This window comes from Anguilla rostrata, chromosome 12, assembly GCF_018555375.3.
Source record: "Anguilla rostrata isolate EN2019 chromosome 12, ASM1855537v3, whole genome shotgun sequence".
NCBI classification, from domain to species: Eukaryota; Metazoa; Chordata; class Actinopteri; order Anguilliformes; family Anguillidae; genus Anguilla; species Anguilla rostrata.
The window spans coordinates 33182035-33195983 of record NC_057944.1 but is presented as its reverse complement, the minus strand read 5'-3'; the positions used below and the strand labels follow the sequence as shown (position 1 = coordinate 33195983).

The following is a 13949-nucleotide window of genomic DNA, read 5'->3' as shown; positions in this document are numbered from 1 at the left end:
ATGTGATTAGAATGTTCTTAACAGAACATTCTATTGCTGATGTAACGATCACTACTGGTACCCTTTTTTTTTTTTTTTTTTTTTTTTTTAGAATTTAAAAATAAAATAAAAATCTCAATAATATAATTCCTCCTGTGACTAAATGAAGTGATAGTGCAGGATAGAACAACAAAGGGAGAGTGACGTTCAGGTCCGTGAGGCGTCCCGTGTGAAAGCGCGGAGGCTCTGGCGCTGGCTGGCGCTCGGGTCATGTGACCCGCCGTACGGGACGTCTCCGCTCCCGTGTTTACACGTTCGCGCCGGGGCGCCGTTTTAAACAACCTTGAAACGGAGCGGACATCGCCGATCAGGCACGGCGCACGTTTCCTAGGTAACGCCTGTCAGTGGACAGATATCACATATTCTTTCGATTTTTTGGAGTGAGAAAACCTGCAGGAAACAAAACCAGATAGGGGAGGGGTGAGAGAGAGAGAGAGAGAGAGAGAGAGAGCGAGAGACTCCTGGCAGAAGCTGGAAATAGAACAAATGAGTGCAAAGGATTTTTCTGTACTCTCTCTCTCTCTCTCCATCCTTACCTTGCTGTCATAATTAACTGGGTCCTCTCATACATCCCATTTAAACGGGAGGACAGAGCGTCAGGGGGTAAGTAACAGCTACATTTTTATGAGAAGTATAATCAGCTGCGTCTGCCCTAAATGATCGGTAATGTTGGATTTACTTCTGTTTACTACTGTAGTGTACAAGCAGTTGTGCTTACCTTACCTATTCTCTCTCTCTCTCTCTCTCTCTCTCTTTCTCCCCCCTCTCTCTCTCTTGCTCTCTCCCCCCTCTCTCTCTCACTTGTTCTCTCCTCTCTCTCTCCTCTCTCTTTCTCTCTTGCTCTCTCTCTCTCTCTCTCTCTTTCTCCCCTCTCCTCTTCTCTCTCTCTCTCTCTCTCTCTCTCTCTCTCTTTCTCTCTCTCTTCTTGCTCTCCCCCCTCTCTCCCTCTCTCTCTCTCCCCCCCTCTCTCTCCAGAGCACGGAGCAGGTAGCTGCGTTCTGCCGCAGTCTCCATGACATGAATCCGTCGGAGTACGCCTCGGCGCCCCACAGCCCGGACTCCCCGCTCCCGCCGCCGGCCACGCCGCGCCAGCTCTCCGACGCCGACAAGCTCCGCAAAGTCATCTGCGAGCTGGTGGAGACCGAGCGGACCTACGTCAAAGTCAGTACCGCCGCCTCGCCCCGGTCGCTCGTCCCCTGGCGCTTCTCCCCCCCCCCCCCGCCCACCCCTAAACAATCTAATAGATGTGCGTAGCGGCTACAAGGCTGACTCATCAACGGACCACTTGTCTACCTGTTATACATCAGTGTTTTGTGCTCATTGAATTACCGACGTCAAAAGAACCATCGTTTCTGTCCCGCCGATCGTCATCATATCAGCCTCCGTGACCGACACCTCAAACCGATGTCAAAACGTTTGGTGGTTTATTTCTGGGCCAGCGCTGCGGAGTCATGATTGATTTGGGGGTTAGAGCCCAGGACTCTTGGGGTTACAGCCCAGGTTAGAGCCCCAGGGCCCTGTGGATTGTGAGGTTCGAATCCCACTGCTGCAGTGTGATCCCCGAAACCAAATTCAAAAAGGCTTTATCGGTTACGGCAGAATGGTGTCAATTCGCCGAAGCGCTTATCTGTCTCTGCTGCTCCAGTATGAAGCTAGATGTGTGTCTCTCTCGTGTTTCACCAGTAACCCAGCAGTCAGGTACCGAATGCATTCAGTTTTTATTCCTAGAATTCTTCCTAGAAATTGAAGTGTCAGAACAGCAGGTTATGCACCTTCAGTCGTGACATGTTTAATGGTGGAGAAACGTTCGCGGGCCTGAAAATAGACGCGGCGTTTCCAGATGGCATCGGGCTGAATTCCTCTCAGCTCTCGCAGGCTCCGACGGCCCTTCAGGGTCTTTCATTAGCGCAGAGACGGATCGGAGAAGTCGCCGGTGTGGAAAAAAACGTCTGCCTCAGAAGCACAGAAGATCATGTATACGCAAGGACGTTTGTGAGGGAGTTTTTTAAACATTTTCTTTTTTTACAGTGAAAAGATTAAAGACTGTAAAAAAAAATTAAATAAAATAAATTCCTCACAGTCCCCCCCCCTGTGCTGCGCTACAGGGGGGTGAAATTCTTTGAAAAGACGGGCTGGGTTTGGCGGGCGCTGGCGGGCACTGGTGGGCGCTGGCGGGCACGGCGTTAATCGCACCGCCGCTCTGCGCCGTTCTGATTGGCTCTTGACGGCTGGCGCGGGGAAGCGCTTCAGCGGCCCTCGTCGTGATGAGTAACGGGGTGGTGGGGGGTGGGGGTGAGGGGGGGGGTCCTACACAGCACCTGCTGGGGACCGGCGCGTCGCGCACACACACACACCCGCGTACGCGTACGCGCCACCGCCGCCGCGATGCACCACAGGAGGCGCTAAATAAACAGGGCCCCCGCTCTCTTGTCTTCCAGGACCTCAATTGCCTGATCGAGAGGTACTTGACTCCCCTGCAGAAGGAGAGCTTCCTCACACAGGATGAGGTACGTCAGTAAAACAACCCCCCCACCCCCCCTCGCCCGGGCGGGATTGTTGCCTGTTTTTTTTTTTTTTAAAGTCACAGAATTCAAGTGTGTAATGCTTTCCTTTGTGGAATAATGTTTCAACATGACACCTGGGGGCGTAGCACTGGGGAGAGTGGTGCGTGGGAGGTGTGCGCGTGTGGGGTGGAGAGGGGGGGAGGCTTTAAAAAGCACAGCTGCCGCTATTTCACACACTGTACCGGCGGCCTCTGTGTAGAGGCCACTCAGCAAAAATGAACCCAGAGAGGTTTTCACATGAGCAATCAGAGCCCCGGTCCAAAAGAGGTTTTGTCTCCTCGTCTTCCTCATCGCGTTTTATGAGTTTGAAGTTAAGGGTCTCGTTCGAAAGGAGGCACCCTGCAGTTCCTTTAGTTCCGATTCTTCTAAAGCAGTATCAGCCTGGCCTGTAATTCCGACATAATGATAATAAACTATAATAAATAAACATTATCTGTAGAGCACCTTTCATACAGAGAATCAAGCAACTCAGTGTGTTTCACAGTGGAATAAAAAAAAGACAATAGCGATTAACGGTTTTGATAAAGGCAAGCTGCAAAAGATTTTTTTTGTTACATGAGCGATTAGCGTCCTGGCCCAAAAAGAGGGACAGTCTCCTCACTCATAACAGCGAGTTCCTACAGGTGTTTTATGAGTTTGAAGTGAGGGTTGTAGTGTGAAGGCTGGCAGGGGGTCCTGGCACGCAGGAGCTCCCTGCGGTACCTGTAGCTCTGTGGCTCCTAAAGCAGTGTCTGGCTGGCCCGTAAGTCCGAAATTAACGGTCCCGCCGTCCCGTCCCGTATCGCCCACCCCCCCCCCCCACCGCAGCTCGACGTGCTCTTCGGGAACTTGGCGGAGATGGTGGAGTTCCAGGTGGAGTTTCTCAAGACTCTGGAAGACGGGACCAGACTGGTTCCAGATCTGGAGCGGCTTGAGAGAGTGGATCAGTTTAAGGTAAAAAAAAACAAAAAAGGAACCATTGTGCCTCTTTAATGTGTGTTTAATGCTGATATTTAGTCAGAGTGTCTCCTGGGACAGCAGATCTGGCGAGTGAAGTCGTAAATGTGTGAGTGTGTTTATGGAGCAATCGCCGTGTTGCACAGTTTCCGGCCCGACGCTGTTGTTTTCAGCGCTCAGGGGCCCCGTGGCGGGAAGGCCAGTGAATGAAGCGTGTTTTTTTTGGGGGGGGTGTGTGTGAGTCATCGTTCTCGCTTTGATGAAATATTCCCTGTCCTCCTCCTCTGGCAGAAAGTGCTCTTCTCCTTGGGGGGGTCGTTCCTGTACTACGCCGACCGCTTCAAGATCTACAGCGCCTTCTGCGCCGGACACACCAAGGTCCCCAAGGTCCTCGTCAAAGGTACCCGCCCGCCACGTCCTCCCGCCGTCCTCCCGCTAGCGCTAACGCTTCCCATGTGCCTCCGTCGGAGCCAGGAGCCGAAAAAAACATCTGCGGAGAAAAAAAACAGCGCAGATGTTCTGGCTTCCTTTCGATTTGCGGCCCCCCTGGCGCGTTTAGCCTTACACACGCGCGCGTGCCTTTAGCGAGGCGCTAATCCGACGGCGTCGGTGCGTTCTCCTCCCCCCCCCCCCCCCCCCCGGGCGCTGAGCGCAGTGGAGCTGCGGTCGGTCAGTATTACTGCGGAGATTCGTTTGGGGAAAGTGAAGCTCAGCTCCCTGGGAACAGGCGTTGGGTTGAGTGATTTCTCAGAGACGCCGCTACATGACGCCGTTGCGGTGATTAAAGGCCTGGGCTCAAGGCCCCCAGCCGAGCTGAAGCTGAATTTCGCCGCGGTTCCAGGAACTGTGAGTAAGTCACCGCGCGGATCCGGGCGTGACGGCCTCTTTGTTGTTTCAGCGAAGACGGATCCCGATTTCAAGGCCTTCCTGGACGCCAGGAACCCCAGGCAGCAGCACTCGTCCACCCTGGAGTCGTATCTGATCAAGCCCATCCAGAGGGTGCTCAAGTACCCGCTCCTCCTGAGGGAGCTGTACTCCCTCACCGACCCAGACAGCGAGGAGCACTACCACCTGGACGGTGAGTGTGTGTGTGTGCGTGTGCGTGGGTGGGTGTGCGTGTATGTGTTGTGTGTGTGTGTGTGGTGTGTGTTGTGCGGTGTGTGTGTGTGTGTGTGTGCGTGTGTGTGTGTGCGTGCGTGTGCGTGGTGGTGTGTGTGGTGTGTGTGTGTGGTGTGTGTGTGTGTGTGGGTATGTGCGTGTGTGTGGGTGTGTGTGAGGTGTGTGTGAGTGCGTGTGTGTGCGTGTGTGTGTGTGTGTGCGTGTGTGTGTGTGTGTGCGTGTGTGTGCGTGTGCGTGTGCGTGTGCGTGTGCGTGTGCGCGTGCGTGTGTGTGTGTGTGTGTGTGTGTGCGTGCGTGTGTGTGTGTGTGTGTGTGTGTGTGTGCGTGTGCGTGTGTGTGCGTGTGCGCGTGCGTGTGTGTGTGTGTGTGTGTGTGTTCATATGCATGTGCGTGTGTGCATGTGCTTGTGTGTGTCTGAGTGTGCGTTCTACACTGTTTGTAATGGAATGCGTAGTGTGTCTGTGTTTCTGCAGCAGCGATAAGGACAGTAACGCTGAGTGGCTGCTGCTCGATGCTGTTTGCTTATGCATGGCGTTTGGGCGCGCCTGTTTGCCGTTTCATTTGCGGTGTTGTGTTTGTGCGTCTGTTTGGAGGATTTTCAATCAGGGCCTGTTTGTTTGTGTTTGTTTTCTGGGGCTTGCAGTGCTTTGCAGGACCTCATTCGAGTTGTTGTGTTCCCCCCCCCCCCCCGCTCAAACCCCTTCAGTCGCGGTGAAGGCCATGAACAAGGTGGCCAGCCACATCAACGAGATGCAGAAGATCCACGAGGAGTACGGCGCCGTCTTCGACCAGCTCATCGCCGAGCAGACCAGCGACAAGAAAGAGGTGAGGCTGCGGGAGGGCGGGAATGAATGAGGCCGCACGGCACCCCGACGAGTCATGCTCTAGACCCCGCCCACTCATATGTCATATCCCATCTCCATGGAGGGGAAAAAATATAGAAATATCGCCACATTGGATTCAGCCTCTCTTGTCCTTTGATTTTTCCCCATTGCCCTTGTGCAGACCTGATTCACTGCCCTTAAACACTGATGTGTTTCCCACACGTGCGTCTGTTTGCTGGAGCGACTTTGAAACTGTTTATTAGGCTGTTATGTCATCTCTGGGTTGCTTTCCTGCGAAAGCCTGTGTGGTGTATGTGTGCATGTGTCTGCTTGCAGCTGTGTGTGTGTGTGCGAGTGTTTGTGCGTGTGTGTGTGTGTTTGCCTTTGCAAATCCCAAACGGGCGTGTGAATGCATGAGGTTTGTGCACTGGCGTGCCTGACAGACAGGGTGTGTGCTTTGTAAGAACAGGCAGGCTGAAGTTGTGTTTGTTTGCGCTAGGTGGCTGACCTGTCGATGGGGGATTTGCTGCTGCACACGACCGTGACTTGGATCAACCCTCCCATCTCTCTGGGGAAATGGAAGAAAGATCCGGAACTGGTGGCATTTGGTGCGTTCGACCGAAGTCCGAGCAACTCATTTTTATTCAGTAACTGCTGCACTGCCAGCTTTTCCTTCAGAAATGCTGGCTAATGAGCTCTTTGTGAATCTGCATTGCTAATGGAAGCAGTTCTGGCCAAAACAGTGGCCTTTCAAATAAATGCCAATTAAAACCTTTCAATCAAAACACCTCAGTATTTGATTGATAGGTTTCTGAATGTCTGAGAAGAGATTTTTTTCCCCCAGAGATAGCACGCACATCAATAAATTCTGTTGATATTTTCTTTCTTTTTTTGCGGTTATATTAAACGGTGAAAAGGGTTTTCAGTTCCTTTGTGATTAATGACTGGTTTTTGCAAGGTAATGACCCTGTAAATATAGACCAGAAGAGCGAGAAGACTGGTGCTTTGAGCTGTGATTTGCGTACACAAGGGGGAACACTATATTTTTCTTTTCATTTCTTTTTTCCTTAATGTCTGCATTTCTGTTTCACCTCCTCACAGTTTTCCGAACAGCCGTGGTGTTTGTGTACAAAGACTGCTCCAAGCAGAAGAAGAAAATAGTGAGTGCACTTCATTCTCTCTCTCTCCACCATCCACACACAGTCACACACATACACATGCAGTGGCTTTGAGAAGCAGCACACTGGACGAGTGCATTTCGTTTCGTTGAAGCACTAGTGTTTAAAGCAGCCCCGCGGGGTCAGGGGGGGTTTCCATTAGGAGCCGACCTTCGCCGTGCCCCCCCCCACGCGTTTCCACGGCGAATGAGAGCGAAGGCACTGCACGTTCTCTCCTTCCCTTTTACGGTCTGTGGGCGTGTAAATGGAGCGTGTCTCATCTCTCTGTCTGTCTCTCTGTCTGTCTGTCTGTCTGTCTGTCTCCAGGGCGGGTCGCATCGCGCCTCCGTCTCCGACGAGAAGGACCCTTTCCGCTTCCGTCACATGATCTCCACCGACGCCCTCCAAGTGCGAGCCCTGGCCAGCGCTGGTAAAGCCTCTCTCTCTCTCTCTCTCTCTCTCTCTCTCTCTCTCTCTCTCTCTCTCTCTCTCTCTCTCTCTTTTTTACGTCTCCATTTCTCATAAACGTCTATTTTACCATTCCTGCTTGCCCTGGGGTGGGGTGGGGGGGGGGTGGGGGGGTAAATATTTGATGGCGCGGGGCCTGTGTGGAGCGTGCAGATTAGCGCAGAGGTTCGGGGGGGCGGCTTAGGCCATCGGACGCAGGGAGAGAGGTCTGGAGCGCTAACTGCAGAGCTGCGCCTCCAGCGCTAGCCCGTTAGCTTCTCCCTGCTCACGCGCGGAAAGCCAGCCTTTCCGCTACGGAGAGGCGGCTGAAGTGATCGCTGAATCATTGGAGCTGAATAACCGGAGACCGCAGTGGGTATTAAGCCGTGTGTGATTGCGTTTATCATTTGAACAGCAGTCTTTGTGCACCGCTATTTAAATAAGCCCCCATTTCAGGGTTTCAGAGTAATGGAACTATTACGAGACAGGCTTTTATAATAGTTTTGGTTCTGGAATCAATTTGCCGTGGATCAGGTGAACTTGGGCTTGAAAGGGCTCGAGTAATTATGCTAATCCCGTTTGTGGACCTTTTTTTTTTTTTACCCTGCAGATGGAGAGGGAAACGCGGTGTGCGAGATTGTTCATGTCAAGTCTGAGTCAGAGGGGAGGCCCGAGAGAACATTCCATCTGTGCTGCAGGTGAGCATCATGGGTACTGTAGTCCAGAAAGGTGGCTAAGGGATGTACAGGCATTTGAAGTAACAACTTTCAACTTTTTCGCAAACATGTCAGTTTGTATCAGCAATTAAAAAAAATATATAAGAATGAATAAGAATGCAAAAATTCTTAACCCCAGCACTGGTGTTGTGTTTGTGTCTCGTTTTTGACATGGTGTTGGCTTTTTGAAACCCAACAGTTCGCCAGAGAGTAAGAAAGACTTTCTGAAGACCGTGCACTCCATCCTTCGGGACAAACAGCGCAGGCAGCTCCTGAAGACCGAGAGTCTGCCCCCCAGCCAGCAGTACGTCCCCTTTGGGGGGAAGCGGCTTTTTGCCCTGAAGGGGGCCCGTCCCACCATGAACAGAGCAGGTAATCACATGAACAGCATTCTACACAACTTTGTACACAGTTAAGAGAATTTAAAGAAAAAACTTCATTTGAATTATAGCATTGATTATCTAAATCAATAAGTAAATTCATGTCAGATGAAGGTTAATCCAGTAAATTCTGGAAACAAGCTGAAATTCTGTTTTGAATTGGCTGCATAGAAACATTGCCTTACATTTAGGCAATTAGCAGATGTTCTTATTCAGAGTGACTTACACACATTCCTTTTTTTAATGTACAATCAATTTGCAGAGCTGGATATTTTAATGAAGCACTTCAGGTTTAGTACCTTGTATAAGGGTACAACTGCAGTGCCACAACACAGACTCAAACTCAAACAACCGCTGAGTTCCAAGCTCTTATCTATTATACTGCACTGCTGTTCTATACTACGCATAGACCCCAGTCTGACTGGTGCTGCAGTAATAGTGCTAATAACACAGAGAATAACCCCCTGGCTTCTTGCCCCATGCGTGCAGTTTCTGCCCCGGCTCGGACCCTGGGGCGACGGAAGCTGGTCCGAAACCGCTTCACCATCGACACGGACATCGTGTTCGACGGCGGGCCGTCCGTGGACCCGGCGGAGCGGCCGCCCGCTTCCCAGCAGCCTCAGCAGGAGCCGCAGCAGCAGCAGCAGCAGCAGCAGCAGCAGGGCGTGATGGGCGGGGACACGGATCGCTGGGTGGAGGAGCAGTTTGACCTGGAGGGCTACGAGGACCAGGAGACGGACGTCGTCAAGGAGACGGACATCCTCAGCGACGACGACGAGTTCTGCCTGTCCCCCTCCACGGAGCCCTCCGGGGAGGATCTCGAAATCGAGACCCCCGTCAGGGGCCTGTCCCTCGAAGGAGAGGCGCAGGCGGAGCAATGGGGCGAGGAGGAGAAGAATGAGGGGGACGAGGAGGGAGAAGAGGAGGAGAAGGAGGGGGAGGAGGAGAAAGAAGAGGAGCGTGTGGGCAATGGGAGTGGCAAGGGTGATGGCGAAGTTGAAACCTCGGAGGACACAGTGTCCCAAATGAGCCCTGAGGACACACACTCCCCCCGGGGGTCCCCCTCGCGGAATCAGCGGACCGCGTCCGGCCTGAACGGGTCGGCGGAGGGGGCCGAGGAAGAGGAGGTCATCTGGGTGCGCAGGGACGAATTTAATACCCGGGGCGACGAGGTCTGAGAGCCGACACAGCGCCAGAGGAAGAGGCTGAAAAACCTGGCTTCCTCCCTCGCAAAGCTTGAAAGAGCCTTTACAAGAAAACCTACAGCCAGTTTACCCCCCCCCCCCCACCCCCGTACTCCGCTACACCCTTAACACGGAGCGATGCCGTCCGCCTACAATGATGAACAGCCTATCACAGCAAACGATTTTATAACTGACGCTGCGTCAGCACCAAAAAAGCCCTGCCATTCTCGATCTGAGCAATAAAGGACTAATGCTGTCAATCAATAAGAGTGAAGTAGTCCATCTGAAGCTTTGCGAGAGGGACTCGACTGTACAATCATGACGCGCAGAAGAGCGTCGGGACGAGCGCGTTTTCCCACGTGAACTTGGGCGGCTGCTCTGAACCGTGACTTGTTGCCAAATTTATATTTTAGGAGCAAATAAATATAGCTGTTTTTTTTCTGAGAGAGGTGCAGTAGTTCTATGATGCTTCAGGGCGGCGTGTTATTTATTTTGGCTTTTAGGGCTCTCTTTAAAAGGTGTAAAATAAAAAAAACAAATCCTGTTCTCATTGCATTGTGTTATGGCTGCGCACAGGTGACATTTTAGAGCACAAGTCTTTCAGATGAACACACTTTACGGCGAAACGCCAGTCTAACAGCATTCATCTCTGTTTGGTTTTTATGGTGAGCATATGGCATATATTGAAAAACTCCTAACAGTTTTTTTTTTTTTAAGTATTTTTAAATGTTTTATTTGTACTTATTGTTTACATTGTGTCAAACTCCGCAGTATTAACCTTTTCCACAGAAGATAAGGGATTTGTTGTTATTATTATTTTATTTTTATTTTTACTAATTTTAACAATCCTGTTTTACTTGAATTTATTTTGTATGATATTTTCATTTGGTGTCTTTCATTTTGTCAGCCCATTGTGGTTCGTACGGCCCTCATCTGGTCCGCACATAAGCTTGTTTAAAATATATGTTTTTTACACTGATGTTAGTCATTAAAGGCACATATTTGGATGTGTTGAAATAGCAGAAAACAGTCATGTAATAAATATAAACTGTCCTTGAAAAGCTTTTTGTTTAAAGAAAAAGAAATATATATATACATATATACTACTGTAATACTGTACATATCCAATGCTTATAAGAAGTTGGAACAAACCTTCATTTTTACTTTTATTACCTTATAAGTGAAATCTTACCACTATACACAAAATATATATGAAATATTTTAAATAAAAGAATGCAGATGTTGAACTACAGTCCTGAGGGTAAAAAATGATTGGAGTGCAAGCTGTGGAGGTTAAACATAGGAATTCATTTATAAACCTACACAGTGCACTTTTATGGCTGGGTGTTGTTTTTTTAAATATATGTACATACAGCTGTATTGATATTTCAAATAAATTGTTTCCTACATAAGGTCGGGTGCCTCAGTGTAATTTCTAAGGGAGCTTTGATTCACATCATTCAGTAAACAACTAAATATATTTTACTGCATATCTCTTATAGGACAAGTAAGCCTTTTGTGAGTGACTTATGCCTGGCAAAATATTACAAGTGGGATTTTCTTGTATTTTTTCCCCACTCATAAGGCACTCAAAGGCTTTTGTTATTTCTACAGGAGATTTCCTTTCTCTTTCTAGAGACTGATACTGATACTACTATTCTGGTAAGGCCTGGGTACTTGCGAGGGAGAAGCAGATCTAGTCAGGTAGATATATTTGATGTGCAGCACGGGGGAGTATTTCATGAAGCAGGATTACTAAATCAGATTGATAACTGCGCTGAGTAAAACCCGGAACATCTCTTTTTACTTTAGTCCATGTTCCACATTTGGGAGGGTTCCGGGTTTTACTCAGTGCTGTTATCCAGCTCACTCAGTAACCCTGTTTTGTGAAACAGGGCCCAGGTCATGGGGTGCAGTGCAGCTGTCTCCTGGGACAGAGTCTCCCCGAAGCCGAACAGGGGGGCTGTGACACAGGGCAGCACCCCTGGACCCTGGACTGACGTTTTGAATTGAATGATGGATGTTACCGTTGCTCGAATCGACAGAGCGTCTGGCAGTAATTACTGGACTGGGCCCGAAGCGTCGGCCGTGGTTAGTGTCACAGGCAGGGAAGGTCGGGGTGGAGGTGGGGAGGTTGGGGAGGTGAGTTTACTAGCAAAGCTCTGTGGGGGTAGGATGGGGTGGGGGGGGGGTGCTTGAGAGAGGCTGCTGCTGCTGCAGAATCTCATCTTTGCAGGGGTGGGCAGAAGCAGCAGAAGCTGGCAGGGAAGAGATGAGTTTAAGAAGCAGCAGAGAAAGGAGACGGACAGATGGTTTGCTTGGAGAAGGGGGGGGGGGTGGTTGTGTGTGCTTGGAGGGGGTGGGTGGGGGGATGCGATTGCTGGCACATGGTAATCAAGGAGCGCTGAACCACGGGATGAAACGCTGGCGGAAAAGCGAGCGAGAAGAAGTGAAGCTAATGCCGTGGCAGTGGTTGGAATGACAGGCACAGGTGCCCCCCCGCTGGGGTAAATACCGGTTAAATTCGGGGTTGGGGCAGTGGGAGAGAGATGGACTGGCAGTCCCGGGCGTGGGCCTGTTTGAAGAGTACCTGTGGAAGCAGGAACAGGCACCACCACTTCCTGTCAAACCCTAGCAGGCAGTCGTGGATGGAGAGGTGCAATACAGACGTGAGTGAGAGGTAGCATCTCTGTGAAAAGGGAAGGGTTTAGGAGAAGAACACAGACCCCTGCATGAATGACAGCAGGACAGGAACTGAAGAACTACATTACCCATGAGCCCCCGGAACAGGGCTGAGGACCCCAGGGCACAGGGAAGCCCTCTAAACAGGGGTGGGGATCGTACAACATCCTGAGTGTCATGCTCCAGGCCTGAGGTTTGCAATCCCAGTGCTGAAGAGCAGAATGATCTGCTGCTCTCTGTTCACACTTTTAAATCAGCTGCCATTCCAGACCCAGCAAACCAGGTGAGTCTCTGGTTAACTCTGTGGTTCTTAACTTTTTGATTAGTTTTAATTAATGAATTAAGTGCTAAGTAACAACTGAAACCAGCGAGTTACTGCCAATGCCAAATATCGGCGGGAGTCTTGCAGGCAAGTCATGACTTGCCTAGCAATGGCCTGGGGAGGGAATCAATCATTTCAATCAGTGTTGTTGATCTGCACCTCCACAATTTACCAATTGACCATAGTGCCACCCCACGGAGCTGACACTGCTGCAGTCCAGATTCACTCACAGATCATAGATTGAGTCCATGGTTGTGCTAAAAAGTACTGCTATCCGTGAAGACAAAGGCCTGTCCACTAAGAGTGTGTTATTTTTAAAGATGGTTTTTAAATGTCTTAAGGGAATATGCCTTCAATTTTCAACCCATCCCACATGCTGTAATTCAGGTCTACCTTAATCTGCTAATTGTCAGAAGCTGTGACTGATTAAAGCCAATTTCACACCTGCTGGTGCAATTATCAGGGTTTAAAAGCATGTGTGTGAGAAGCTGGAGGTTATTTTGGTAGAAACAGGGGTGTTGATTGGTATAAAGCTGGGTGTGCTTCCTTTGTGTTTGGCAATGCTCCCTGGATAAGATTTTATTTTTTAAAATTGGTCTTTGAGGAAGAGCAGCAGTCGGTTTTGTCACCCTGTCATTTAGCCTTCCACCTGGGTGGCCCACTGAACGGGGGGGGCAGGCCTTTTCTGGTTCATCAGGTTCATGAGCCTGTCGTGGGACGGCCGTATGGTGCAGTGGTCAGGGAGCTGCTGCTGATGCGCCCTTGGGCTTGACCTTGACCTTGACCTGTATTACTGCAGCAAATATTCAGCTACCGGTAGCTCTGGGTGAGAGTATATGTTAAATCAGGCATGCCTAACTCTGGTCCTGTGAGGGCCCGTCTGTGTGCGGGTTGTTGTTCCTACCAATTACCGTTTAGTTTTAGTTTTCTGACTGCTCTATGCACTACGCTAGTTCACTCCTGTATGTGTGGCACTGTAAAATCTTTAGGACACTCTTGCAGCCTGCAGCTGTAGCTGGTGCTCAAACTAATATCAGATCGTGATGTGATTGAGCTAATTAAATAATTAAGAGCAGAAGTTGGTACAAAATCTGGAAATTACTTGGCCCTTGTCACTCACCACTATGTTAAATGCAAAAATGTAATGTGTATTGGGGAAAAAAACAAATCTTGGCTAATTTCAAGTAGGATGTCAGGAGTTCTATCTAACACCACATTGTGCCACAATGCCCCCAACCCCTGCATCCTGACTTGCCTCCTGTCATACCCTATGGGCCATGTCTGAATCAGCACACTTGCCTACTATTGAGTGCACATTTGCCTACTATTTGAGCATGCAAGCTGTATGCAACTTGTATACTCAATAGCGCTCATTTGAACAAAGCCTTAGCTTCTATCAGCAGGCCAAGATCCTTCTGTGGCTGGAAAGGATGTGGGAGCTTGCGAAGTGACTGTATCCATGACCCCCCCAGCCCTGCCCCAGCCCTGCCCCCATTTGATTCCCGATATAAGTCCTGCTATCTTTACCCCCCTTCCAAAGCTGACTCTATAGCATATTTCCTTTCGCTCGTTCTTCATC

General features: G+C 50.0%; 1 protein-coding gene across 2 annotated transcripts in view; it reads left to right on the top strand.

Moving 5' to 3' along the window:
• Nucleotides 1–10778, top strand: part of LOC135235944 (rho guanine nucleotide exchange factor TIAM1-like) — a 74535-nt gene extending 63757 nt beyond the window's left edge. For both annotated transcript variants that reach the window (XM_064302021.1, XM_064302022.1), the window contains exons 15-26: nucleotides 1015–1200; nucleotides 2478–2546; nucleotides 3411–3536; nucleotides 3831–3939; nucleotides 4438–4617; nucleotides 5365–5483; nucleotides 5982–6090; nucleotides 6584–6642; nucleotides 6967–7069; nucleotides 7697–7784; nucleotides 8002–8174; nucleotides 8672–10778. In XM_064302021.1, the coding sequence (XP_064158091.1) occupies nucleotides 1015–1200; nucleotides 2478–2546; nucleotides 3411–3536; nucleotides 3831–3939; nucleotides 4438–4617; nucleotides 5365–5483; nucleotides 5982–6090; nucleotides 6584–6642; nucleotides 6967–7069; nucleotides 7697–7784; nucleotides 8002–8174; nucleotides 8672–9360 (2010 nt within the window). In that variant the 3' untranslated portion in view covers nucleotides 9361–10778. The remainder of the gene's footprint in view (nucleotides 1–1014; nucleotides 1201–2477; nucleotides 2547–3410; nucleotides 3537–3830; nucleotides 3940–4437; nucleotides 4618–5364; nucleotides 5484–5981; nucleotides 6091–6583; nucleotides 6643–6966; nucleotides 7070–7696; nucleotides 7785–8001; nucleotides 8175–8671) is intronic.
• Nucleotides 10779–13949: the final 3171 nt, after the last annotated feature.